The sequence below is a fragment of the Pelobates fuscus genome, chromosome 3, assembly GCF_036172605.1.
Source record: "Pelobates fuscus isolate aPelFus1 chromosome 3, aPelFus1.pri, whole genome shotgun sequence".
Classification (NCBI taxonomy): domain Eukaryota; kingdom Metazoa; phylum Chordata; class Amphibia; order Anura; family Pelobatidae; genus Pelobates; species Pelobates fuscus.
This window is the reverse complement of record NC_086319.1, coordinates 234,753,904-234,781,533: the sequence shown is the minus strand read 5'-3', so window position 1 is coordinate 234,781,533 and position 27,630 is coordinate 234,753,904. Positions and strand designations below refer to the sequence as shown.

General features: G+C 40.3%; 1 protein-coding gene across 2 annotated transcripts in view; it reads right to left on the bottom strand.

Annotated features, from left to right (window-relative positions):
* The window catches only part of BEND7 (BEN domain containing 7), a 146,177-nt gene that overhangs the window by 16,529 nt on the left and 102,018 nt on the right, over window positions 1-27,630 (bottom strand). For both annotated transcript variants that reach the window (XM_063448214.1, XM_063448215.1), the window contains exon 5: window positions 13,054-13,325. In XM_063448214.1, coding sequence (XP_063304284.1) covers window positions 13,054-13,325 — 272 coding nt within the window. The remainder of the gene's footprint in view (window positions 1-13,053; window positions 13,326-27,630) is intronic.

Sequence of the window (27,630 nt, the reverse complement as noted above, 5' to 3'; positions counted from 1 at the left end):
AATCATGAGTGGCGTTATTCCGAGCAAATTCAGCCCAAGGAAGCGGGTCAGACCAATTGTCCTGATGGTGAGACACAAAACAACGGAGGTACTGCTCCAGAGACTGGTTGGCACGTTCAGCAGCTCCATTAGACTGGGGATGGTAAGCGGAAGAAAACGAGAGAGAAATACCCATTTCTGTACAAAAGGCTTTCCAGAACCTGGAAATAAATTGGCTACCCCTATCGGACACAATAGAGAAGGGAATGCCATGTAACCGAAATACTTCTATACTTCTCTAGCGAAGATAAGGGCCAGTTCCTTGGATGTGGGCAACTTGCGAAGAGACACAAAGTGAGCCATTTTGGAAAACCGGTCAACTATCATCAGGATGACTGTGTTACCATTCGAAGGGGGTAATTCAACAATAAAATCCCTAGATAGGGGGGGATGACGTAGGACGCGTGTGCGCGAGCGCTACGTAAGGGGGGTGGAGGGAGTGAAGCCCGCCGAGAGTGCCGTGGGAGTCGGATGGCGGACGGAGGAGATTTGAATGAAACGCGAGATCTATGATCCAGGATTCATGATTAGCCCGGTCGTGCCTTCGACCCGAGTGGATACATGTACTGCGGGAGAAATAGAGGCGCCCTATTATTGCTGAGGTCGGGGCAGAGACCTGTGAGCATTGGACTTCTTACTCATAACTACACGCTTAAGCTGCTGGCTGTAACTTAAGGCTGATTGGCGGATGCAGTTTAAGGAAGACGGGTGAGAATTATACCAATTACAACAATTATACATATTGGTACTCAGCACTCAGCACCCGACAAAGTAATACAATATCTTGGAATTTTTTTTCTTGTTTTCCCCGCTGCAGTAATTCCCCCCAGGTCTAGTTAAACGTGGGGTGGTAAAAATAATTCAACGGAAAGTGAAAGGGGAAGAAAAGTAAGACAGAGAAAGTGATATTTTAGTTTACTTTTCTTTTTTTTACATTTACATGCCTTCATAAATATAGAAGGAATTGGGAAACGGTGTATTGGAAGCGAAGGAGGGGGAAAACCCATGATTTCCCATAATTTATCCTAAAACTGAACAGTGTTAAACACCATAGCTTGGAAAAAGTAAAGAGTGCATATAAAGAACCTCCACCTATGAATGCATACTCTTAAAGGAAAAAGGGAAAAAATAAAAAAAGGAGTTATGAAGATGAAGTAGAGAGAAGGAAAACTAATTTTAATCAACCAATTATCTAAGGGTGTAACGTGATACATAAATTAAAACGTCAAAACGTCACTAAAGTTGAAGAAATACGTTTACATTGACTAAACGGACTCACGCTGATATATTTTTGGTGATTTTTCTCTTTTGTTGTTTTGTTTTGTTCTTTTTTGTGCTGCACGATATCACTAAAATTACGTCAACTAGAAGAATTCAAGAATAAAAATGCCATGAAGATGAAGTAGAGAGAAGAAAAACTAATTCTAATCAATCAAACAATTATCTAAGGGCGTAACGTGATACATAAACCAAAACGTTATTAAAGCTGCAGAAACACGTTTTCGTTGACTAACTATCTCACACAAGGAATTAAGCTGATATACTTTTGGTGATTTTTTTTTTTTTTTTTTTTTTTTTTTTTTCTCTCTGTGCTGCATGATATCTCTGGGATTATGTCAACCAGAAGAAATCAAGAAAATAAAGTGTCCCTTGGCAAAGATAAAGATAAAGAACATAAAGAGAAGGTTGAAAGAAAAGAGAACAAGACGGAGAAAAGACTCTCTAATTTCTTTTCTCCCCAAACAGATAGATCATTCCCAGAGAGTTCTGTGAAAGAAATTAATTTGACAGCGGGAGAGAAAAAAATATCCCAATTAGAAACATCTCAAATGGAAAACTCGATGGTTACGCCAGAATTTTTAAAAATCTGCCTAGACCAGCAACTATTAGCAATAAAACAAGAAATTCTCAGCAATAATGAGGATTTAAAAAAGGAAATTAAAGAGATAGGCCTCAGAATTAACCAAGTCGAAAGAAAAATGGATCTTATTGACTCACTAATTAAAGACCAACAGCAGCAACAGGGAGAAATAAACCAGAAAATCCAACAGCTACAATCAAAGATAAATGATCTTGAAGACAGATCAAGACAAAACAACTTAAGATTAAGGAACATCCCGGAGAGTATCACACAAGAAAAAATAAAAGCATTCTTGGATTCATACTTCCTGGAACTGGGCATTCAGAAGGATGATAATTATAAATTTCTAGAGAGATATCATAGAATTCCAAAACCTAAAAATCTCCCAATGGAAGCTCCCAGAGATATTATGGTTTGCTGCAACTCATACTTATTTAGAGAAGAAATAAGAAAAACCTCAAGGCAAGGCAGTAAAAAAGAAGAATATGCGAACATAAAAGTTCTCCCAGACTTATCATATGAAACGAGGAAGAAAAGGCGATCATTCGCTTCGGTTCTGGAGACACTAAGGAAAAATGATGTTAGACACTTCTGGGCTTTCCCAGCAAAATTAATTATCACTCATGAAGCAAAAACTCTGGTATTTGCCAACTCAGATTTAGCCAGGAAATGGCTACAGGAGGTCCACATGCAAAATTAATCAATAAGTTTGGACATGCCAGCGGATCGACTAAGGGATGAATTTTTTTTTTTTTTTTTCTCTCTCTCCTCTGATGTAAATATAATAACCAGATATACTATACTGTAAATGGCTGACAAGGTATTGATCTGATCGGGTTACTTACAGCTTATAAAGGCGTATAATCTAGCAGTTGGTACATGGGAAATTGCAATATCTATACTGAAAATTGTTAACATAATTTATATAATTTTTACATAACAGGGGAATAGGTTATGGTATATATAAATGACACTCACGTGAAAGTATATCCTCTCAGAGGAGAACGAGATTACTCACAGATAATGATAGATATGGACACTTTTGGGTGTAATTTGATTAGTTAAATTGATAGGAATCCTCTGTATGATAGAACACCGTTTCAAAATAATCTCTAAAGCACAAATATTGAAATCACTAATTGAAATCACTAATATAAACTTACTAGGTAGTAGTGAAGAGTAGGAGAATGTGGGTTAAATTGGCTATCTGGTCCACAAGATATTGTATGGATAACACTTTAGACTGTAAAGACAGATTTTAGTAATATAAAACTGTTATAAAGAAATTGAAATAATCACACTTAAAGGCACTTTTGGCCAAAGGGAAATGGGATAATATATATATAAGTACATTTATTGGAGTAAATTGAATAGTAAGATGAATACACGAGATGTTATTGGTCTAGAGTAATTTTTAGACCATAAGGAAAGTACGATGTATTATAGGAAATTGAAATTATATTGAAAGTAGTTTTCACAACGTGGTTTATGATTGATATGTACATAAGGGTTTTTTTTTTTTTTTTTTTTTTTTTTTTTTCTCTCTTCCCTTCTCCTTCCCGCTGGGTATATATGGACACCAGCGGCACTCTCGGGGAGGGTTTTCTCATGCTCCCCCAAGTAACTCCATATTTCGTTGTGGAGTTGTGGATGTATTCCCAGAGTTCTGGGATGCATTTTCTGTCTTCCACTAAGTGGGAGTGGAGACGGAATTTTTTACAAAAAATGTGGGTATGTGGGGCCTTATGTTCGACTTACATGAGGTCATATGAATGTAATTGTTATGTGCTTTCCTCCCCCCCCTCTTTTTCTTTTCTTTTTCTCTCCCTCCCGCCGGGGGGTACGGTCTCGAGTTTCAAAGGCTTAGACTATGGTTAAGTTTATGACGCTGAATGTACAGGGCCTGAATAACCCAACTAAAAGAGCCATGGTGTATCAATATATTAAAAAGGAAGGTGCAAAAGTTGTATTACTACAAGAAACTCATTGGCTAAGGAAAGATATAAAACGTTTCATCCCCAAAAATTTTAAAATCCAAATCTGCTCATCATTAGAGGATAAAAAGAAATGTGGAGTAGCTTTACTAGCGACAGATGATTTAGATATTCAAGTCACATACCAGGATATAGATAAAAATGGCAGGTTCATCTTAGCCATATGTAAAGTACAGGATGAAGAATTCACTATTGTAAACATCTATGCTCCTAATACTAATTCAGTTCAGTTTATACAAATGGTGCTGAGTAAATTAGAAAAAATTAAAAAGGGTAAAATCATTATAGGAGGAGATTTTAATTGTATTCTGGATGGCACGTTGGATAGGAACTCATTGGCAGGGGTAACGCAAGATAAAAGGGGAAAGAAATCCTCAATGCAATTTTCAATGTTGATAAATAACTATGAATTATTAGATCTTTGGAGGATAAACCATCCATCAGAAAAAGACTATACCTGCTTTTCGAAAGCACACTGTACCTATTCTAGACTAGATCTGTTTTTGGGTTCGTTAGAGGTCTCATACAAGACTAAAAAGGTTCTGATTCATGACGTAACCTGGTCAGATCATAACCCAGTAATACTTGATCTCACTATCTCACCAGATATTAAAATTAGAAATAGTTGGAGACTAAATGAATTCCTTCTTAGGGAGGCTCAAGATATAAATACCATAAAAGAATTAACAAACAATTTTTTTGAGGAGAATAAGAATAAAGGAACTTCAGATGCCATAGTTTGGTGCACATATAAGGCCGTGCTGAGGGGACAGTTTATTAAATTAGGTACAATCAAGAAAAAACAAAAAGAAGCTTCCCTGACAGAATTATATGTGTCTCTCTATAAACTAACAAAACTTAACAAAAATAATCCAAATATAGAGATAAGTGAGAAAATAGGATTAATAAAAGATAAAATCAATAAAATTCTACTTTTACAAACCTCAAAAAAACTCGAATATCTAAAAATAAAATGGTACTATAAAGGAAATCGAGCAAATAAAATGCTCACAAATCGAGTTAAAGGTGCGAAATTAAACAAATTAATACAAAAAATTATTACAGATGATGGCATCCAATTAACGCCTGAAAATATAGGTAAAGCATTTAACTCATTTTACCAAAAATTGTATAATCTACCTGAACCCCCTTATAAACCAGAAACATACTTTCAAAATAAAACCCTAAAAAAATTATCAAGGGAACAACTGAATTCTATTAATGAACCCTTCTCAAAACTAGAAATAATAAATGCAATAGAGTCTTTAAAAAAAAAAAAAACCCCGGGGCCGGACGGCTTTCCAAATATATTTTACCAACAGTTCCAGGACGTGTTGGTAACACACCTTGAAGATCTTTTCAATAGCATAGCTAGAGAAAAAGATCTGCCCAACGAATTACTATATGCTAATATAATTCCCATACAAAAGCCAGATAAATCGACGGAATCAGTGGGGAATTATCGTCCTATATCCTTACTAAATTCCGATATAAAAATATATGCAAGTATTTTGGCAAAGAGATTACAAAGAGTACTCCCGTCCATAATCCATGGAGACCAGGTTGGATTTATGAAGGACAGACAATCAAATAATAGTATAAGGACAGTGATTGACATTTTGGAACACGTTCAAGAATCGGGCACTCCATTGCTGGCCCTGTCATTGGACGCGGAGAAGGCCTTTGACAGGGTCAGATGGGACTTCCTTTGGGAGGCATTAAAGGCCTTTGGTTTCGAAGGCTGGATTCTGAGCGCTATCATGGCCCTGTATAGCTCCCCAATGGCAAGAACAATCGGTAGGGGAATAACCTCTGAGTGGTTTAACATAAGAAATGGGACAAGACAGGGGTGTCCTCTGTCCCCGCTGCTATATTTGATATATATAGAACCCTTGATTTGTGACATCAGGTCTAATGAGAAAATAAAGGGAATAACAATAGGTCAAGAGGAACTTAAAACTTTACTTTATGCAGATGATGTCCTAATCACTATATCAGACCCTATATTATCAATAGACGAATTGTTAAAGGCGATTTATGAATTTGGGTACTATTCCAACTTTAAGTTAAATGTAGATAAGACAACTATTCTTGCCAAAAATATAAAGAAGGAAGAGAAAATATATATTAAAGCGAAATATAGTTTCGAATGGGCAAAAAAATGTATTGCCTATCTAGGCATTAAGATTTCCAGTAATCCTTTTAGGATTATGGAATATAATGTTCTACCTCTAATGATGCAAATTAATAAACAACTAAAGGACTTGAGAACAGCAGAGATATCATGGACAGGTAGAATTAACATTGTAAAGTCTTATTTGGTTCCTAGATGGAGTTATATATTCCGTATGTTACCATTGAAAATGCCTAAACCATGGCTCATGATGATTCAAGCTGCTTTAGACAAATATATATGGCTGGGGAAAAAACCCAGAGTTAATAAAAAAATTCTGAATTTAAAGCCTAAATTGGGAGGGATGGGAATCCCTGATATTATGGACATATATGAAGCTTGTTCATTTGCGCATGTTATTTCCTCTATGAAGGAGAGTTCTTGTGGTGAAACATGGGAAAAAATTGAGGCTAGGAAAGCGGCAGTTCCGGACTTAACGACTTTATTCTGGAGTATAGATAAGTTTGAGAAAGATGATATGGGTATAATCCTAGCTAACCTATTGGGCCAATGGAGAATCTGGAAAAAAAGACTCAAGATTGAAGATAAAATTATCATTGATTTACCACTGCATGTATTGGCCAGTAATATGGAGGATTTAAATCTAGAGCCATGGTTAAGCAAAGGTATTAATAGAATAGATCAGCTATTCCAACAGCAACAAATTAGACCTTTTGAGGAGATTAAACAAATTTTTTTGCTTTCTTATAGAGAAAGTTTTGCGTATTTAAGGATAAAACATTTTCTAATGAGACACAGAATAACTGAGATTTCCGAGGGATTACAACTTTTTGTAGACTTGATAAACATCAGACATAATAAAAATTTAGTTTCTAAAAGCTTAAAACTTTTTAGTAAGTATAAGGCAATCCCTGAATTTCCAGCCCTAAAAGCATGGGAAAGAGACTTACAAATTATAATTACGAGAAAGGAATGGCTTAAGGCCAATAAAGCGGTACTGAAAGCTTCACATTGCCTAAACCTAACGGAAAGTCATTATAAAGTCATCAATAGATGGCATTATGTTCCAACTAAATTAACAAAAATATATCCAGGATCTCAATATCTCTGCTGGCGTTGCGCTTCATTGAGAGCAGATTACGTCCATATATGGTGGTCATGCCCGATTATATCTTCATTGTGGCAAAAGGTAGCGAAATTCTGCAGGGAAGTAATAGAGGTAGATCTTGATTACACCTGTAGTTCTATGATATTGCACTTGGGCTGGCCTATAATTCCAAAGGATAAAAAAGAGTTAATAATCCACATTCTCATTGAAACTAAAGCTACTCTTGCAAGATTCTGGAAAAACCCAGACTCCCCGACTTGGGAGCTGATAAAACAGCAGGTCTTGAATAACTGTAAAATGGAAATAGGGATATTAAGACAAGAACACTACTTTAATCCGAGAATTGAACAATGGCAGAAATGGATTATAAAATTAGGTAGAAGAAATGATTCTTAATTTACACTAAGATGTATATGCTATGGATCTGTGGCTGGGGGTGAACCCTGTGCATTCACCTTTAAGATACTTGTGGTTATGAGAAACCTGATTAGTAGTTAGAAGGATGTGTGTTGCCCTTCGGGTTCTTAAGACTGACTCGGGACTGACCCTCGGCGGGAGTGTGATTTTCTTTTTTTTTTTTCTTTTTCTTTTTTTTCCCCCTAGGTTTTGTTAATAGAGGGCCAGGGTAATAGGGAAATCTAGGGCAAGGTAGAAACATCTAAGAAAGGGACTTATAACCAAGAGGAAGGAGGAAAGGGGAATTAGAAAAGGAAAGGGCCTTAACAAATTATTACACATACTTAATACCATCTTCTTCAGAATGAAAATTGCCAAATTATGACTGAAACGTAATACGTTTCATAGAGTTTTCCCCAGTCTTTCTCTCCATGACTCTTGCAACAACACATGATGTGGGTCTTAAGGTTATGGGAAAATAAGAACGATAGACCGATAGGTACACAAATATAAGGCTCTGTAGTATAAAAGGACGGTTGGAGACAAGCATCTCTTGAACCCTGGTTATTGTGCTTCATAGCGCTTGAAAAAGTTTGTTCCCCCTAACCCTCTCCCCCTCGAATCTTGGTATAGCGAAAGGTGTGTGTGTGTGTATTGTTGTTTTATTGGGAAAAAATTGACATAGAGAGCTTGGTGCTTCTTAGTACAGGCAGATGGAGTCTGACCACCTCATTAAGATAGGCTGTGCAAGTTTACAGAAAAGAATTTTTATTCTTATAAACTGGACATTTGGGGATGGGGAATGATGGTAGAAAACGGAACCGAATACCCAAAAATCCATATGTAATGTCAACATCGGAGAATAAATGTTTTGATTTTTTGTATTTGTCTGTTGCATGATATGGAATTATTGTTAGAAAAGAAGGGGAAAACACAAAAAGACTGGTTCTGAATAATAGAATTTGTACTGCAATTGAAAGAACTTTAATATGCAATTTTTGTACCATATCTTTTTGTAAAATGACAATGTCTTTGTATGAATGTTTATATATATCTATGTTAAAAACTTAATAAAATATTATAAATAATAAAAAAAAAAAAAATCCCTAGATAGGTTGGACCAAGGTCTCTCGGGAACGGGTAACGGATGCAACAGCCCACAAGGAACTCGACGAGAGGATTTCATACAGGCACAAGTAGTACAAGCACTTATATAGTCAGTGACATCCTTTCGTAAGGAATCCCACCAAAAATACCGAGAAACAGCTGACACTGTTTTGGAAATACCAGGATGTCCAGCAGTCTTAGTATCGTGATATAGTGACAAAATATCCCGTCTCTCGGGAACGTCAACGAACAATTTATCATTAGGCCTCTCGCTAGGTGCCATGCTTTGTTTCGCTTGTATGGCCTGCAAGAGGGACGAGGAAATAGACAATACAGTAGTTGCTATTATCCTGTCTGGGGGAATGACAGGAGTAACATCAATCTCCTGTTTGTCAATAGTTTCAAACTGTCTGGACAGAGCGTCCGCTTTAGTGTTCCGATCACCTGGCCTATAGGTGATTATATAATTGAAATGGGACAAGAACAGTGACCACCTAGCCTGCCTGGAAGACAATCTTTTAGCTTCGCTAAGGTAGGACAGGTTCTTATGATCCGTAAATATGAGGATGGGATCCTTAGTGCCTTCTAACAAATGTCTCCATTCTTTGAGTGCTAAAATGATAGCAACGAGTTCGCGATTACCCACATCATAATTCTTCTCTGCTTTGGACATTTGTTTAGAAAAGAAGCCACAAGGATGCAATGGCTTTTCAGGAGACTCTCTTTGAGATAAAACAGCACCTACCCCGATATCTGAAGCATCAACTTCAAGTATATAGGGCAATGAGGGGACAGGATGCTGTAAAATAGGTGCAGAGGCGAACGTAGTCTTAAGGAAGTCAAAAGCTTGAAGTGCCTCGGTAGACCAGACACGAGTATTGCCATCCTTTTTAGTCATACGAGTAATAGGTGCTACAATAGACGAAAAACCTTTGATAAAACGTCTATAATAATTAGAGAAACCCAGAAAACGCTGGATGGCTTTTAGACCTTGCGGCAGAGGCCATTCTATGACAGCAGCGAGCTTCCGGGGATCCATACGAAAACCCTTAGCGGAAATCAAATACCCCAAAAACTGGACTTCGGATTGGTCGAATAGACATTTTTCTAATTTACAATAAAGACCATTAGCAAGAAGGGTCTTCAGAACGGTCGTAACATGTCTGTGATGAGTGTGTAAGTCTGTAGAATATATTAAAATGTCGTCCAAGTACACAATAACAAATGAGTGAATAAAGTCTCTTAAGACATCATTAATAAATTCTTGGAATACTGCTGGGGCATTGCAAAGCCCAAATGGCATGACGGTATACTCATAATGACCTGACCTAGTGTTGAAGGCTGTCTTCCATTCGTGGTCCTTTTTTATACGTATCAAATTGTATGCTCCTCTAAGATCTAATTTGGTGAATACCGTAGCACGTTTGAGCCTGTCAAACAATTCTGTTATTAATGGTATAGGGTAAGCATTTTTGATGGTGATTTTATTAAGACCTCTATAATCAATGCAAGGTCTTAAATCACCTTCTTTCTTCGATACAAAGAAGAACCCCGCTCCAGCCGGAGAAGAGGATCTCCTAATAAATCCCTTATCTAATGATTCTTTAATATATTCCTCCATGACACGGTTTTCTTGAACCGATAAGGGGTACACCCTGCCCTTTGGAGGTATAGTGCCAGGCAACAAGTCAATAGCACAATCGTAGGGTCTGTGAGGCGGTAATTTGTCAGCCTCTCTTTTATCAAAGACAGTCTTTAAAGATAAATACTGAGAGGGTATAGCCGTAGACAAAGGAGGAGTGGTAGGAACGTTAATAGAATTCACAGGCGTGACTTCAATAGTACATGACTCATGGCAGGCCTCACTCCATGATTTTATCTGCCCTTTCTCCCAGTCAAAAATGGGATTGTGGGCACGTAACCATGGATACCCTAACACTAACTGTGAAGAGGGAGAGGTGATGACCTGGAACCGAATGGTTTCATAGTGTAAAACCCCTGTGTACATGTGTAACGGTGCAGTCTCATGAGTAACAACTGGAGATATCAAAGGTCTACCATCTATGGCCTCAACGGCCAAGGGTATCTCCTTCTCCCTGATGGGAATGTTGTTTTTCTTTACAAAACCAGAGTCTATAAAATTCTCAGCTGCCCCAGAGTCAACCAAGGCGTATATATTTTCAACTATACAACTCTCTCCCATATGTAAAGAAACAGGGAGAAGCAGTCGGTTAGGAGGCAATGTAGGAGACTTAGAAATCACACCCAAGGCCAGTCCTCTATAAGGTCTTAGGTGCGAGAGTTTTCCGGGAGCAAAGGACATTCCTTTACCATATGGTCTCTCCTACCACAATATAGGCAGAGTCCCTCCCTTCTCCTATGTAATTTTTCATTATCAGAGAGTTTGGCAACCCCTAATTGCATAGGTTCCTCTTCAGATACTTTAACACTCTCCGGTGTATTGACTCTGGGGTGAATAGGTGTAACAAAATGTCTATTTCTGTTCTTGGTATAGAGCCTGTCACGAATCCTATTATCTATATCAATGAGGTAGTCAATAAGGTCCTCTAAAGCAACAGGAAGCTCCTTAGCTGCTACCTCATCCAATATAGGGTCTGATAAGCCTTCCATGAAGGCAGTAGTTAACCCATTGTTGGTCCAATCTACCTGTGAGGCAAGAGTACGAAACTGAATAGCGTAATCAGCCACAGACCTAGAACCCTGTTTAACTCTCATTAATGCTCTTGCGGCATTTTTAGACCTTTTCATAGTGTCAAAAGTTCTGCGAAATGCTGTAAGAAAACTGTGAAAGTCATGCACCATAGGTCCATTAGCTTCCCAAATAGGATTTGCCCATTCAAGTGCTTTGTCGGTAAGTTGGTGCATAAAAAACCCAACCTTAGACCTCTCTGTGGGAAATGAACGTGGATACATCTCAAACTGAAACTCTATTTGGTTAATGAACCCTCTGCATGTCTTAGAATCCCCTCCATACCTAGGAGGAGGTGTTAAATGGACCGTAGCATTAGGCACAGTCGATACTTCAGGAAGAAGGGGTGTAGGAGGGTTAGGTGTGGTTGCTGGAATGGTTCTAGCTAAGAGCGTCTGGAGAGCCTGGGCTATCTGATCCATTCGGTGATCCTGCTCTACAAATCTAGCCTCATGAGACGCCATCTGTTGAGCTAAATCTACGGGGTCCATGGCCCTATCGTAATGTAACGAGAATATACCCCTACACGCAGGATCCAGCTAAACAGAAGGCAGAACAGAGGAGAGATACGTCTACCGGACCTCAGAATGGCCGAACTCGACGTATATAGGAGAAGTACAGAGTCAGGAACAATCCGAGGTCAAGGGCACAAAGAGACAGCGTAAACGAGGACAAGCCGGGGTCTGGTACACAGGAAACAGCAAGCCGGCAAACAGAACAGACAAGGATAAAGCGAAAACGAAGTCAGAATACAAAGCCAAGGTCAAGTACGGAGGAACACAACTGAACACAAAAAGCGCTAAAGGGAACTGTAGCAGAAACCACGATAGGGCAAGGAACTAAGGGAAAAGGGTAAGTATAAATAGGTTCAAAACTAATGTGATTGGCTCCTGTCACTTCCACACCCCCAAAAGGTAAGTGTATGGGGTGTGTGGGATGACAGGGGCCAATTTAAGCTCCCACTGTCTCTTTAAGAGCGCGCCCGAGACTCGCGGCGCGCTCTTAGATTCAGGCGGGACATGTGACCGCATCTCGTGGTCACTGCCCACCTTCCTGTCTGAAGCGTCGGATGAGCCGCGCGCGGCTCGTGCAGCCGCAGGACCGCGCGCGGCTTGAAGAGAGGACCGCGGCCGGCCCCTGGGAAAGGTGAGTAACGCTACACACTCTTAGCAACATCACCACTAGAGCAATCTGTAGTGGTTATAGAGCTCACAGCGTTCCTGTAACCTAAAAATGTGCAAGATAAAATAGATGAAGCAATTCTGCAACATTGTTATTATGAATTGTACCTAAACAAAAAAAAAGAAAAAAAAAAAAAGAGAATACTATCCTACATCCTAGTAAAGGGCATACCTCACATATATAGATAAAACTATTTGGAACTCTGTTACTATGGGCTAAGCAGTAGTCTGGGACAACAATAGACTAATTTAAGCAAAAGGTCTCTGCTCTGCCAGGCACAAAGCAATAGACTGAATGGAGACTATGACGAGATGTCCTTATGCAACATTTATTTTCAGAGTAATTTCCCTCTAAATGCGACTATTGCCGGATTTTTAACAGAAGAGGAAAAAAATATACAAAAGACAAATGCTAATGTTCCCCCTTCCCCCCCTTTTGGATTTAGGCTAATGAGAAATCATGCAAACCTAATTTTGTGTCTCAAGGCCAAAGCAACTAATTAACCTTTGTATTGCAACTTACATCGGAGGACGATGAATTGACAACAATACCAAATCCTCGAATGTGGTCCTCCTCTTTTCTGACGTGCTCAATTTCTGAGAGACTGTCTCTTTCTGGAAGCAGTACAGGTTTCTGTTCCTTGTGTTCTCTCTCGCTCATGCTGTGTACACGGTTTACCGGAGCCACTGAGAGAGTCTTTGGAAGTACTTTTTTCTTCATAATTCTTTTTCTTGTTACAAGCGTCTTCTGGTTGCAAACACATGACTGAGGAATTTGCTGTCGATTTTGGGCAACTATATATGTAAAAAAATATACATATGTAAATGAAAAATGTGAAAGATTAATGCCATATCCCTTCCACAGATTCACATCTATACTAAAGGCAGGTACAAAAATAATTTGTTTATTAACTTTCTGTAACATTTGCAGTCTGTTTTAATCCACAAAAACTTCTATGTTTACTCATTTGTGCTAAATATTCTCACCTATAACAAGAGAATTGACAACATGACCTAAGTACCTTACAGTCGTAAGTGATGCTTAGAGGTAAATTACTTATCCCATAAACCCCCAGTATGAGGAGTTGTAGGTGACCATGCCCTACACACAATAAAATATACCAAATAACACCATATGTATTCCTTTTAATAAAAAGATTTACAGGAACTCTCCAACCACCAACACCGCACCAATAAATACGTTACAACCTTTTTTTCTCTGCCTCCAAATACAATTATGGAAGGAACTGAATTAATCAATAATTTTCTAGAACTGCTAAAGTGTGCGTATTTGTATCCATTATGCTATTATACAGTACCATCCTTTGACAGTGAGGCACAACCTCAATCTCAGATTCTATGGATATGAAAAGGTTAAAATGGCACAGGCTAAGACAATAACGGCCATGAGATTTTTTCAGTCCTACTTGTTGGTCACCTGTACTACTGTGATCTTGGTAAGTGAATAACCACATTAACAGCTATGGTACCAGCAGCCAGAACAGGATATGAATTATATTGAATTATTATTATTGCACGACACAGACTTGTTCAATCAATTTCATCCTGTGGGGGATTTATTTCCCAAAATTTATCAATATAAAAGATTTACATAATAGGTATGGAAAAATCTTCACAATACAAGCACAGGATCTAGAAATTGCTGTCGCCCAGGTATCACTCTTTGTAAGTAACTATTTCATATAATTGTGGAAAAATCTAAAGAATGTGCATTAACATAGTATCCTTCATGGCTGCCAAAAAGGACATTTACCTTAAATTCAAAGATGATTAGCACCATTAAAAATGGCTCATTGTAACATTTAAGTTTGCAACTAATTATAAATTGCACATTTTACGGTAATATGCTGATCAATAGCATTATAGTACTTGCTAGTATCTCACACATGAAAGAAACTTGTAAGGTGAGAATTCTGACCAGAGATGACCAGAATATGAAGTAGAAGAGATGCCATCACCATTTTACTTGGTGAAGTACACATGATGTGCTGGGTGGATTTGCTTTAATGAAATGTCTTATGCAGTCAAAGAGCTTATAATAGCCTTGTCAACACATCTGCAGAAAACACAGGGATGCGTGACGGGACATTATCACTTGGCATTTTGAATTTTAGCACTGATTACCATAAATTTACATGTATGAGGAATCGGAATATTGTTCATTTGATAAGTTCCCCATATAAACGTCTGCTCTGATATCTGGGATCAATACAAATACTAATGAGGATTATTTAATAGTACTCTGTAATTATACATGCCAGTAAACAAATTACTATGATGATTAATGAGATTCTAGGGCTGAATAATAAAAGCTAAGGCAACATACTTTCTGTTTAATTTTATAATACATTTAAAAATGGACCTTGCAGTGAAAGGTAAGATGGTACATGGTAAAATGTTCTATATTTAGTAGACGTACCTTAACTCTTGATAGGGGAGAGGGAGGTGAGTGGGTGAGGGTATTAGTGTCAGAAAATGATCAACTTGCTTCAGAGATATTATAAATTGAATAAACCCATTTTTTCTCTACTTCCTCTCCTTTTATTCCCTTTTGCAATGGAGAGCTGTGTCTTATTCTGTGTATATTTTAAATGTTACAATGTTTTTCCCAAAGATGATGTTTGCACAATATTACAAAGAACATGTATTGTTATATTGTTTCTTTATCTTACAATGTCAACTCTTTTTGTTCTCAATGTGTGAATTTTAAATAAAGAATCTTGAAAAGAAAAGAAAAAAAAAAAGGATCCAGACTAAGCAGGTGTACGTCAATGTATGCTTACTGTCACGAACACCACCACTCTTATGCCAACAAGAAACTTGCTTTAGTGGGTGAAAGGGTTAAAAATCACTATTTGTCTGTACAAGATTGAAGATAATTAAAAAAAAAAAAAAAAAAAAAAGGGCAGAACTTTAAAAAGGAACATTTATCACTAACAAATATTTAATATTTTCACCCTGCATACATAGAACATAGGTTACAAGCAAGTTTACATACACCAACAAACAGAAATAAATAAAACATTATCCCCAAAACACCAACACTGACTGTACTAAAAAAAGTACCAGCAGTTATGTCCTTGGTGAGGAAATGGAAATCCTCTACAAATTTGATTTGACACTCAAAATGGATTCCAAAGTTCCTTGTTTTTTTGTTTTTATTTTAGAAGATATTTTATGCTCTTTTATGCTCATCCCAGGTTCTTGGCCTACTAGGATTGCATGAATTACAGTTTTATGAGGGGAAATTAATATATTCCAAAACCTTACTAAAATGTACAAAGCTTTGTACAAATGCACAATGCTCTGTACTTATGTAACCAAGCCAGATCATCTCTGTGTAACCAAGCCAGATCATTTTGGTGAAACCAGACAATTAATTTGAGACCATGCGTGACATATACTGCATACATAAAAGCTCAAAACAGTATCTAAAATAATTTCCAAACTTTAAGTGAATGACCCATTACTGAATTTACAATACACTGTACGTGTGGTGCCATTTTTCAAGCTGTCTGTGACAGCCTATCTGATAAGGTCTGGTAATTAATGTTACTAGACCTCAGAGACTAGTTACAAGATTTCTTTATACTGTTTGAGTAACAAACCAGATAATAAAACAAGCCTCAATTGCTATACCATTTTGGTTATTTTCCAGACAGCAGTACAATTTAACCCATTGTTTCTTGGGCACAATTTACCTCATATGTATTAGTTAAAGGCAGCCAAATTAACCCTTACCATGCTATAATCAATCATACTACCTTTACTGGATAACCATTCAAGGCTTCTTTTACACACCTCACATTAGTTAACCATATCAGGACAATGGAAGAATGAATACACAGCAATAAAATATTTTTTACAATGAACTATGGCAATTTTCAAACTAATTATTAGGCATGTGCATGGCGAAAATTTTCGGTTCGGTTCGGCATTCTGAAATTCTGGATTTTCGCTATTCGGAACTTCGACGCTTCGGAAATTCGGCAACTTCGACATTTCGGAATTTCGGGACTTCGGCACCTCGGGACTTCTCTTGCAGCCGCTTGGTAGATAACTCCCTAATTCCCACGGTATTAGGGAGTTATCTACCAAAAGGCTGAAAGACCTAAATTGGTCTTTCAGCCAAATTTACTAATACTAAGTAAAAATTACTTAGTATTAGTAAATTTTGCCCCTGCTCGCTATACCGCGAGTAGGGGCATGTCTAGTAAACAGTGAGCAGCCTGTGTCTGCTCACTGTTTATATATAAAAAAATAGCACCCCCCCGGAGCGGCGGGTGGGGGGCCCTAACGTAAAATGATGGGGGTGGGACGTATTGTCCTCCCCCTGGCCCCCACCCCTGAGCGGCGGGTGGGGGCCCTAAATCAGAATAAGGGGGGACCTAATGTCCTCCCACCTGGCCCCCACCCCTGAGCGGTGGGTGGGGGCCTTACAGTAAAATAAGGGGGGGACCTAATGTCCTCCCCCCCTGGCCCCCACCCCTGAGCGGTGGGTGGGGGCCCTATATACTAATAAGGGGGGGACCTAATGTCCTCCCCGCCGGCCCCCACCCCTGAGCGGTGGGTGGGGGCCCTACATACCCCAATATTGCCCTCTGTGGTCCTATCTACATGCTCCAATAATGCACTTTTAATTTGGAGGTAAGGGAATACATATCTAGGGGCTAGGCTGTACTCCTGTTGGAGCTTAGCAAAAGGAGTTATTTAATTACCAGTAAATAGTTGTGAGATATTAGTGATGCCCGCTTCTGCCCATTTGGATAGTGGGAGCCATGGTAACACTGTGGACATGGCGTTTAATGGAGCCAGTCTATGTAATCTGGTAGTCTTATTCTGAATTGCTCGAAACTTATCCCATATGTGTACGGTCAGTTTTGTTGTAGAAAGGAGCGTACGTGCCCTCCCCTGGTGGGGACCACATAAACTCTAGGAGTGTCTCATTAGGCCATTGTTTGCGTTCCATGTCGACCCAAAGCAGTTGCCCCTTGGCTGCGTGGAGAGTTACTGCTTGGGACAGTATGGCTGCCAAGTGATACGTGCCATCTGCGGTACCCCCATTCCTCCCATCTGGAACGGTCTGTACAAGGTGTGACTCGCTACTCTTGCTCGCTTGTTCTCCCATATGAAGCTATTAATAATGGACTGGGCTTTTTTACAAAAACTTTGTGGGATAGGTACAGACAACATGCGAAATAAGTACAGTAGTTTAGGTAAGGCCATCATTTTCACTGCATTAACTTTCCCTGCCCATGAGAGCATCACGTCTTTCCAGGAGTTCAGGTCCCTTCGAATTATTTCTAAGAGAGGCATATGGTTTAGTTTGTATATAGTATGTATCGATTTGGCAACTCGCACTCCCAAATAGGTTACCGACTCCGTCCTCCAATCGAAATCGAAGGCCTTTTTCAATTCCACAGCACTCTTCAAAGGGAGATTAATTGGCAAAGCTTGTGTCTTAGCCGTATTAAGTTTGTAATACGAGATAGAGCCAAAAGTTTGTAGGATGGGCATGAGGTTTGTGAGTGATACTTCTGGCTTTGTCAGTGTCAGCAGAATATCATCGGCCAACAATGATAGTTTGTATTGATGTTCGTCGACAGTGACTCCGTGAATGTTTGGGTTCTGCCTAATGATCTGAGCTAAAGGTTCTAGACATATTATAAAAAGCAGGGGGGACAAAGGGCATCCCTGTCTCGTTCCATTTGAAATTGGGAAGGGTGGGGAAATGAATCCTGCATTGGTGACACTAGCTTCTGGGGAGGTGTATAGAGTCATAATCGCTGTTATGAATGCGGAAGGAAAGACAAATTTGTCTAGTGCCGATTTCATGTATAGTCAATTGAGCCTATCAAAGACTTTTTCTGCGTCCAATGCTAGCAGTAATCCCCCCAGTTTGTTAGTGTTGAGACCCTCCAGGACGTTAAGAAGGAGTCTAGAATTGTCTGAGCCCTGCCTGCCCTTGACAAAGCCAGATTGGTTATAGTGGATTAGAGTGGGGAGTAAGTGTTTGAGTCTAGTCGCCAGGATTTTTGCGTATAGTTTGGTGTCAATATTTAATAGGGATATCGGGCAGAAGTTGGCGCATGCTGTAGGTTTTTTACCCGGTTTAGGTAGTGTGACTATGTGAGCTCGTAGCATTACGCTTGGTAATTTACCTTGCGTGAAACAGAGATACTAAATGTGGGATAAGAGCAATTTGGAAGGTTTTATAGTATATGGAAGAGAGTCCATCTGGTCCTGGCGATTTAGCATTAGGTAAATCTTTAATCATTTGCGTAACTTCCTCAACGGAGATTGGTTTAATAAGGTCAGGGATCTTATCAATGGGCAGCAAAGGTAGCTGGATTGTTCCTAGAAATTTGTTTATCTGTTCTTGTGTTGGTTGGGATGTCAGGTTATCATCTTTAAGATTATAGAGTGTGCGGTAAAACTAAGCAAATTCCTGTACTATTTTATCAGGGTTTACAATTTTCTGACCCAGGGGGTTGTGAACGTAAGCTATTTTGGTTGCTAGACTTAGTTTTTTAAGTCTAGATGCAAGTACTTTCCCTGCTCTGTTTCCCTGCTCGTAAAATTTTGCTTCAAGTCGTCTTAGGAAAAAATTTGTTTTAGCCACTTCCAGTTCTTGTAGTTGCGTTCGTACTTCTGTAATCTCTCTAAGGTGCGTCCTTGAGGGTGTTTGTTTATTGTTGTGAGGCGGCTAGTGAGGTTTATATATTTGGCTATACGCGCGGCTTTGGCCCTACTCGCGTGCTTAATTAGTACATCCCTAATGTATGCCTTATGGGCTAACCATGTAATTTCTGTGGGTGTGTCTGGTTGAGAATTGGTCAAAAAATAGACCTCCAGTTCTCTATGTAGATCTTCCAATACCTGGGGGTCACTAAGCAAGCTTTCGTTAAGCCACCAAGTTCCTCTCCCTTTGGCAGGGAATTGTTCATTCAGGTGGAGAATAATCGGCGCATGGTCTGACCACGTTATAAGGCCTATAGTTGTGTTGACGACGTTGCTAATCAGGGAGGTAGGTATCAAAAAGCGGTCTATTCGGAAGTACGAGTTATGTGCCACAGAGTGAAACGTGAAATCCTTTTCTTGCGGATGTGTCACCCTCCATGGGTCTGTAACATTCTGCTTTAAGAGAAGTTGATTAAGGTGCCCCGTGGTTGTTTTCCTGCCTGTCTCAGTAGATGCCTTCACTGTGTGTGAAGAGGATGTATCAAGTTGAGTATCTAGAATGAAATTCGTGTCCCCGCCTATCACTACGTCCCCTAATCTGCCTTCGTCCAGTGCATTAAAAAATATTGAGGAGAAATGCTGCCTGTGCTGTATGAGGGCCGTATACGCTAATTAAGGTGTACGGGACATTATTCAGCAAGCATTGTATAATTAAGTATCTTCCTTGTTTGTCTGTTCGTTTTTTTACTAGTTCAAACGCCACATCTTTCCCGATAAGGATCGACACCCCCCGCTTCTTCTTAGAGAAACAGGAATGGAAGTCTAAAGGATACAGAGGGGAGTTAAATTTAGGTCTTTTACCCCATTGGAAATGGGTTTCTTGGAAGAATACAATTTGGGCTTTAGCCCTTTTCGCTTCCAATAGTGCCAGCCTCCGTTTATTCGGGGAGTTGAGTCCTTTAGTGTTCAATGATAGAAACGTCAGCACCATTTTACTACGTACAACCTACTATGCTGTCCAGTATTGCTAAGTTGCAGTCCGTCCTCCTTTAAATTAGTCCCCCCGTCAGCTACCACCTCCACGGGGCTCTGGGTATAGGCCTCCCTGTGTGTAAGCACTATGATTCCCTCGATCAAGACAAAGAAAAAAACATTAAGATAGAAGAACTTAAGATCAAAATAACAGAAAAAACTTATATACAGTTGCCCAAAAACCATGTGACAGGCACACGGTAGGTAATTAGTATTGTTGACGTATACTGCATACGTCTTAGTGGCCTGGCTCGGGCCACTGGGGGGGTAAAGTGGTGGATAGTACCATCTATTGGATATAACATGTCATAGGGGACCGTCCCTATCCATGGTTTTAACCTTAGACCGAGACAGAGATGTCTAGTCCCTAAGTCAAAATATTGAGAGGACATGTGTTATGTATCGCGGTCTTGCTCTCTTTATATTACGGCTTACATTCCTGTGTCCGTTTATATCTGTATACTTTCATCAGTATTAACTTATGGGAATATGCTAAACATGCCCGGTTGGTTAACCTCAGTATGAGGTTTATCTTATTTTGTAACTACTTTATTATTATTGCTATTATTGTATTTTTTTTTTTTTTTGTCGTCTTATTCTACTATGTTACTATAGGGGCGCTAACTCCTTCTCCCTCTACAATTATAGCAACCGGCATCTAAAATACTTTCTCTCTCATTCAAAAAGAAAAAAAGCAGTGACAATAAAAGTGTCTATGGTGTGCCTTCACTTAGCTGCTTCAATTCTGTGCCAGTCTCCAGCCACTCGAGATGGGTGGGCAGGGGTGTTCTTTTCCGCCGACTCTGGCTGCGGCAGTGGAATGCTCCACTGTGCTAGTCCGTTCCTCCCGTCTTTTGGGCTAAGAAACACCTTCTCCACTCCATTTCTCCGTGTGATTAGACGTGTCGGGAAGCCCCATTTGTATGGTATGGATGCCTCTCTGAGTGCCTTGGTGATAGGGCCAAAAGCTCTTCTTTTAGCCATTGTTGCTGGCGACAAGTCGGTGTATAGCTGAATATCCTTGAAGCACTCTCCTAGATTCTGTGCGTCCCGCACCGCCATCATCAGCCTCTCTTTTACTGTGTAGAAATGCACCCTTACAATTATATCCCTGGGTACTGCCGCTGGCAGGCCTCTGGGCTTCATCAGCCTGTGTACTCTGTCTATCTGTAAATCCTGCTCCGAAGTCTCTGGTAGCAGTGCCTGAAAGAGTTGGGTGACATAACTTCTTAATTCCGGTTGTTTAACCTCTTCAGAAATGCCGCGCAGACGGATATTGTTTCTGCGGGCTCTATCTTCTAGATGAACCACTTTTGTCTCCAGCTGTTGGATTTGAGTCTGGAATGTGGTGTAGGCATCAGCCAGGGTGTTATGTGCTTCTATGACCTCCTACATCTTGTTTTCTAAATGGGCCGTACGGTCCCCAATGGCCTGCACATCTCTCTTAATGTCAGCAGCTAACTTTTGAAAGTCAGCTCTCATAGTTTGTTTAAGGTCTGTCAGCAGGATCCTAATGTCTCCTTCAGCATGGGGGATGTGTTGGAGGCGAGATACTGAGGTTACATCACTTGCCTCTGATTCAGATGCTGGTGAGTGCGCCACGTCGACGCCATCTTGGAGCAGCTTGCTCGATGTTGAGAGGGCCGAGATCTGCAGGTTCGCGGCTTTTTGCCTCTGCTTTTTGGCTGGCTTGTTTGACATTGCGGTCCGCCGGTATTTAACAGTGGAAGCAGCCGTTTTTTGTCCGGTCTAGTGCGGTGGATACAGGCTTTAAGGTACTTAGTCCGACGGAGCAAGTCTCTCACACGTCCAGCTCCGTCCGTGTCTTAGCCACGCCCCCCTGATATTTAGTTTTTATATCTATGTTGTGGAACACAGACGTTGTGTGTACAGCCATTCTCATCCACTATCTTGGAAGAAATCCCTTTTTTGCAAAGTGTATTTTTAATCTACACATTTGCTAGCAGCCCCTTGTATCGATCGAATGTACATCTAACTAGTAAAAGTTACAGTATAGCGTTAGGAATACAAACATGTATTCCTAACGCAATAGTGTTCTAGTCCATATTTAGATTAAGCTCCCTCCATTTTTGACCTGCAATAAAATGTTAACAAAATATAAAATATTTTATTTATTTTTTTTCCCAGTGCTGAGACTCATTCAGTGGTCACACCCATTTGTCCTGATTGAATGTCATAATGGAGGTGTAGTTTTCATGATGATCATCCAATCCAATGTTCCACATAGGGGAGAATTGGGGACAATATGCATGTGTGCAGAGAGTGCCATGCATGTCAATTAAATACTTCTTATAGGGAATCCATGAGGACGTTAAAAACTATGACTGAGTGAAACACGGCAAAGTACCTCCAGTGGCTGTCAGGAAGAAGTTTTAGATTAAAGGCCAACGTTAAAATGTCACTGCACCCAGGAGATTAATTTGTCTGTGTGCCTTTAGTGGTCCTGTAATGCTTCCTCTTTGACATATTAGACATATGGTGTTAAGATGACCACAGCTTGCCAATCTTGTTTTTTTCTCTATACATTTCAACTAAAAAATACTTTTTTTTTGTATTATACCTCTCAAATACAATGACAGTAAAAATTTCTACTAATGCTGCATAGCCTTAGGGACTAAAATGCAGTGTGTTTGTTCCTCCCATGGTAACAGGTAAAACATTTTGTTAGACATTTAAAATAAATGACAACCTTGTAGGATTCCTAAAAGATTTTATCCTTATGATGTAAGCCGCTAGACACTTTTACTAGTTCAAAAGTAGGTTAAAATATTTAATGTGAATATTTATAAGAGCCCGTAAGGCTAGAAATATCTTTGTATCTACCTCCACCCTGTCTGTCTATATTGCTTGCGGTTTTGTGAACATAATACATTTTTTAAATTTTAGCTGACAAATATCAAGAGATCCCTTGAACCTTATTCTTTAGATGTATAGGACCACTTCATTTTGAGCGTATCTTATGGGGTATAAGCAATATCCCTCAATAAAAGTGGTTCTATACATCTAAAAGGAATTGCTGCTAATGTCTTGGTGCCACAGGACACAGTCAGATGTTTTGTGGAGCCTATACCTTGATGCATCAGATCTGTTTTGGCAGCATATAGTATTAGACAGGTGGTTTTAATGGTTGGCTGATCAGTGTATAATAATAATAAAAATGATAACAACGTATTTAACCAGAAAATGTACATTCAGATTACTCTGGTTTTCAAGTACTTCCTGGGGATGTTACCTTAGCCCAACATCCAGGGGTCGTTACTATTACCCAATTTCATTAAATTGGGTAATAGTAACGACCCCTGGATGTTGGGCTAAGGTAACATCCCCAGGAAGGTATTCATTTTATCTACCTCAGAAGGATGAAGGGCTGAGTCAAAGTTGCCAGGATTTGAACCTGTGACACAAGAGTTGAACAGCTTCTACTGACGTTGCATTAGCCCACTGAGCTATCAATTACACCCTATGCTGCCAAAGGTTTGCTGCGCCAAGGCATAGACTCCACTAGGCCTCTGAACGTGTCCTGTGGTATCTCACACATCAAAGACATTAGCAGTAATTCCTTTAAAGGGACACTCCAGGCACCCAGTCCACTTCTGCCCATTGGAGTGGTCTGGGTGCCAACTCCCACTACCCTTAACCATGCAACTGTAAATATTGCAGTTTTCATAAACTGCAATATTTACCTTGCAGGGTTAACTCCTCCTCTAGTGGCTGTGTACTAGACAACCACTAGAGGGCACTTCCGGGTTTATAGCACACATTTTGTGTGCTATAGCGTCGCTAGACGTCCTCACGCTATGTGAGGACCTCAAGCGTCATTGAAACCCCATAGAAAAGTATTGAAAGCATTTTCAATGCTTTCCTATGGGGAGGTCTAATGTGCGTGCGCGGCATTGCTGTGCATGCGCATTAGGTCTCCCCCGCCACTGGGCGCGCAATAGGTCTCCCACGCCGGATGACGTTGGAGGGGGAGGAGCGTGGGCGGACCCTGAATCAGTGCCGAGGGACATTGGCGCTGGATACAGGTAAGTCACTGAAGGGGTTTTAACCCCTTCACCAACCTGGGATGGGGGGTGAGTTTGTTTTCCTGGCACTGGAGAGTCCCTTTAAGTCCTGCAAATTGTGAGGTGAAGCCTCCATGGATCGAGTTTGTTGTTCCAGCACAATCCACAAATGTAAAAAAAATTTTTTAAAAATAAAAATATATATACAAAGTAAATCAAGCTGATACCACCAGTGTAAGTATCTCCCTTTTTACACAGGAAAGGGGTGTTATTACTCCTACATATAATGAAAAAACAAATATAGAACAAACCAATTAGTGGTGAATATAAATGTTGATGGTAATTGGAAACGCTCACATTGATCAAAGCCCAATAAGGACAGGTTCAAATTTCACTCGTACCTGTGTACTTTGTCCCAATTGAATATTCAGGTTGATGACCATGCAGAGGAGACATAAACCAAAAAGGATAAAACTCCTAGTGCATATGGTGTATATATATATATATATATATATAGCTAGAGGTATGTTAAGCTTAAGATCCCATATTGCTCACCTTGTATAGAGCCTTTATAATTTGCCTCAAGGTATAAAACTATTTGTGCCAATAAAGAGGGTCACAAGCCCTTCTTTGGTGCTGGATCAAGTGGTTAGATAGAATCCACAGGACTTTACAACTTTAAAAAGTATTTACATTTATTGAAGCAAAACAAACACAATTAAAAACATGTTTAAAAGCAATATTAAGCCCACTTAACCCCGACGGATTTTTTTAGATACCTTCAGATCCGGGACTTCGCGGGCAAATCCCACATAAAGGGAGCTGCCCAGGAACGACTGACTTTCTATGAGAAATTATGTCGGGATGGAGCGATCCCCAAGGGCATGATAACACTCATATACGCTCATCTTAGCACAGAGAACAAAGAATGGGGACGGTTGACTTATACCGATCAGTGGGAGGCAGATTTAGGGGAAGTTTTAGAAGGCGTGGAATGGCAAGAAATATGGGAAGCGAACAAAAATTCCTCTATCTGCGTCACGCTTCAGGAACAGACGTGGAAGACCATGTTCCGGTGGTATACCACTCCCATCAAACTGTATAAGATGCGCAAACTGGACACGGATGATTGCTGGAGGGGCTGTGGATCCCGGGGAACGTACCTCCACATGTGGTGGGAATGCCCGAAACTACGTGGCTTTTGGAAGGCAGTTGAGGGATTATTGCAGCAGACATTTAACAAACCCCTACTATTGGACCCATGGGTATACTTACTGAATAGGACCCTTGATGGCTGGACCAAAAGAGAGCAGACACTGGTCCATAAAATAACTCTTGGGGTGAGACGTACTTTTGCCACCGCATGGCTCTCGCCTGAAGGTCCGGAGTTTACGGGCGTGATATCCAGGATCCGTGAATGTCGGATAATGGACGACCTGACGGCGCAGGTTAGAGGGACGACAGAGAAGTTTCGGAAACTCTGGGAGCCGTGGGATGATAGCGTAGTGGGTTCCGCGGAAGGCAGATAATATAGAACAGAGCAATAAGGTGTTGGGGATCTCTCGTCGCGTCTCGGACTCTGCACCACATCTTTTTCTCTTCTCTCTTACTTTCTTTCCTACTTCTACCTATTCTAAAAGGAAGGTCACTTCTCTTCCTTCTACCTTTCTTCTACTTTGTTATTTTTTTCTTAATAAATCTTCTCAGGCATGATCGACGTGATAGGGGAGAGAGGAGAGCTAGAGCTGCCCGGTTAGATTCCGTATTAGAACTCCTTTGGGACAATTGATGTATGCCTGAGACTTATAAAACCCTCGACGGGAGACGAAAGACACGGATGTGTTGCTATGGGAACTCAGGGGGGTTTTGCAGTATATTTTTGCATGCTATTGTAATACTATTGTTGGCTTCTGCGCAAGCAAACCCTACCCTGTATATTTGTTGCTTCTGTCGAATCGAAAAATAAAGAATAAAAAAAAAAAAAAAAGCAATAATAAGAAAAATCCTGATAGGAATTTCACTGTGGTCTTCCCAAAACCCGTTTCGCTGGTTCTTGGCTTTCTAAGTCGGTAGTTTCCATGTGGTCCGGATTCACATTTAAATTAGTGTTCAGTTCCTGATTGGTCTTCACCACCACAATTCAGCTTATCGCAGAGGCTTCCTGGCTTGCATAGAAACTGCAAGTAACACGACGGACATATTGCTGCATCACTTCTACATTATCCATATTACAACACAGAAGGATAACTGTGGACAATATAAATCTTGCGTCCTTGATCCTCAAAACTAGGAAGTGTTTATGCTATCCATGTTTTATACTCCGAATATCTCCCCCTTTTCTATTTATGCACATTAAAATTACCATTGCAACTCGATATACTATTAAGGTAACGCGTTGTATTAAGTGTATAGGAAGTGATAAAAGAAGGTGTGGATGCGCATCACTTCCAAATTAAATACTTAATCGGATTAAGATCTGTGGAATGTGGAGGCTAAGACAACACCTTGAACTCTTTGTCATGAACCTCAAGCCACTCCTGAAAAATGTTTGTAGTGTGGCAGGGTGCAATATCCTGCTGGAAGAGACCATTGCCATTAGGGAACACCATCACCATGAAGGGATTTAAATGGTCTGTAACAATCTCTAGGTAGGTGGTATGTGTCAAAGTAACATTCACAGGACTGGCAAACCCAAGGTTTTTTTCCTGCTCCCAACACACCAATATACAGTGGCGTACGTACCGCGGTCGCAGGGGTTGCAGCTGCGACCGGGCCCGGCACTCCAGGGGGCCCGGCCGCCCTGCGGACCCCCGCGACCGGGTAGCAGCTGCCACGCTTTGCGGTCCCGGCCCGTGCGGCAAACCGCCGGGGCCGCATGTTAAGGGGTTCATCGGGTGGCCCATGATGTCAGGGCCACCCGATGAACATGGATTGTAAGGGGGCCCGGTCTGCGCTCGGCACTTTAAGAGCGCGACCGGGCCCCCTGTGATTACATCATCACGGCTGGGAGGAAGTGACCGCACGTCACTCCTCCCAGCATACAGAGAGCCCGCGCGGGAGGAAACCGAAAGGAGGAGGGAGTCAGAGTGGGAACTCTGACTCCCATCAGGCTGAGCCACCACTGGACCCCAGGGAAAGTCACACATGGTAGGAAACATTTTGTGTATTTGTGTCTCTGTATGTCTTTGTGTCTGTGTGTATGTGTGTCTGTGTCTCTGTATGTGTGTGTGTCTGTGTCTCTGTATGTGTGTGTGTCTGTGTCTCTGTATGTGTGTGTGTCTGTGTCTCTGTATGTGTGTATGTATGTGTGTGTCTGTGTCTCTGTATGTGTGTATGTATGT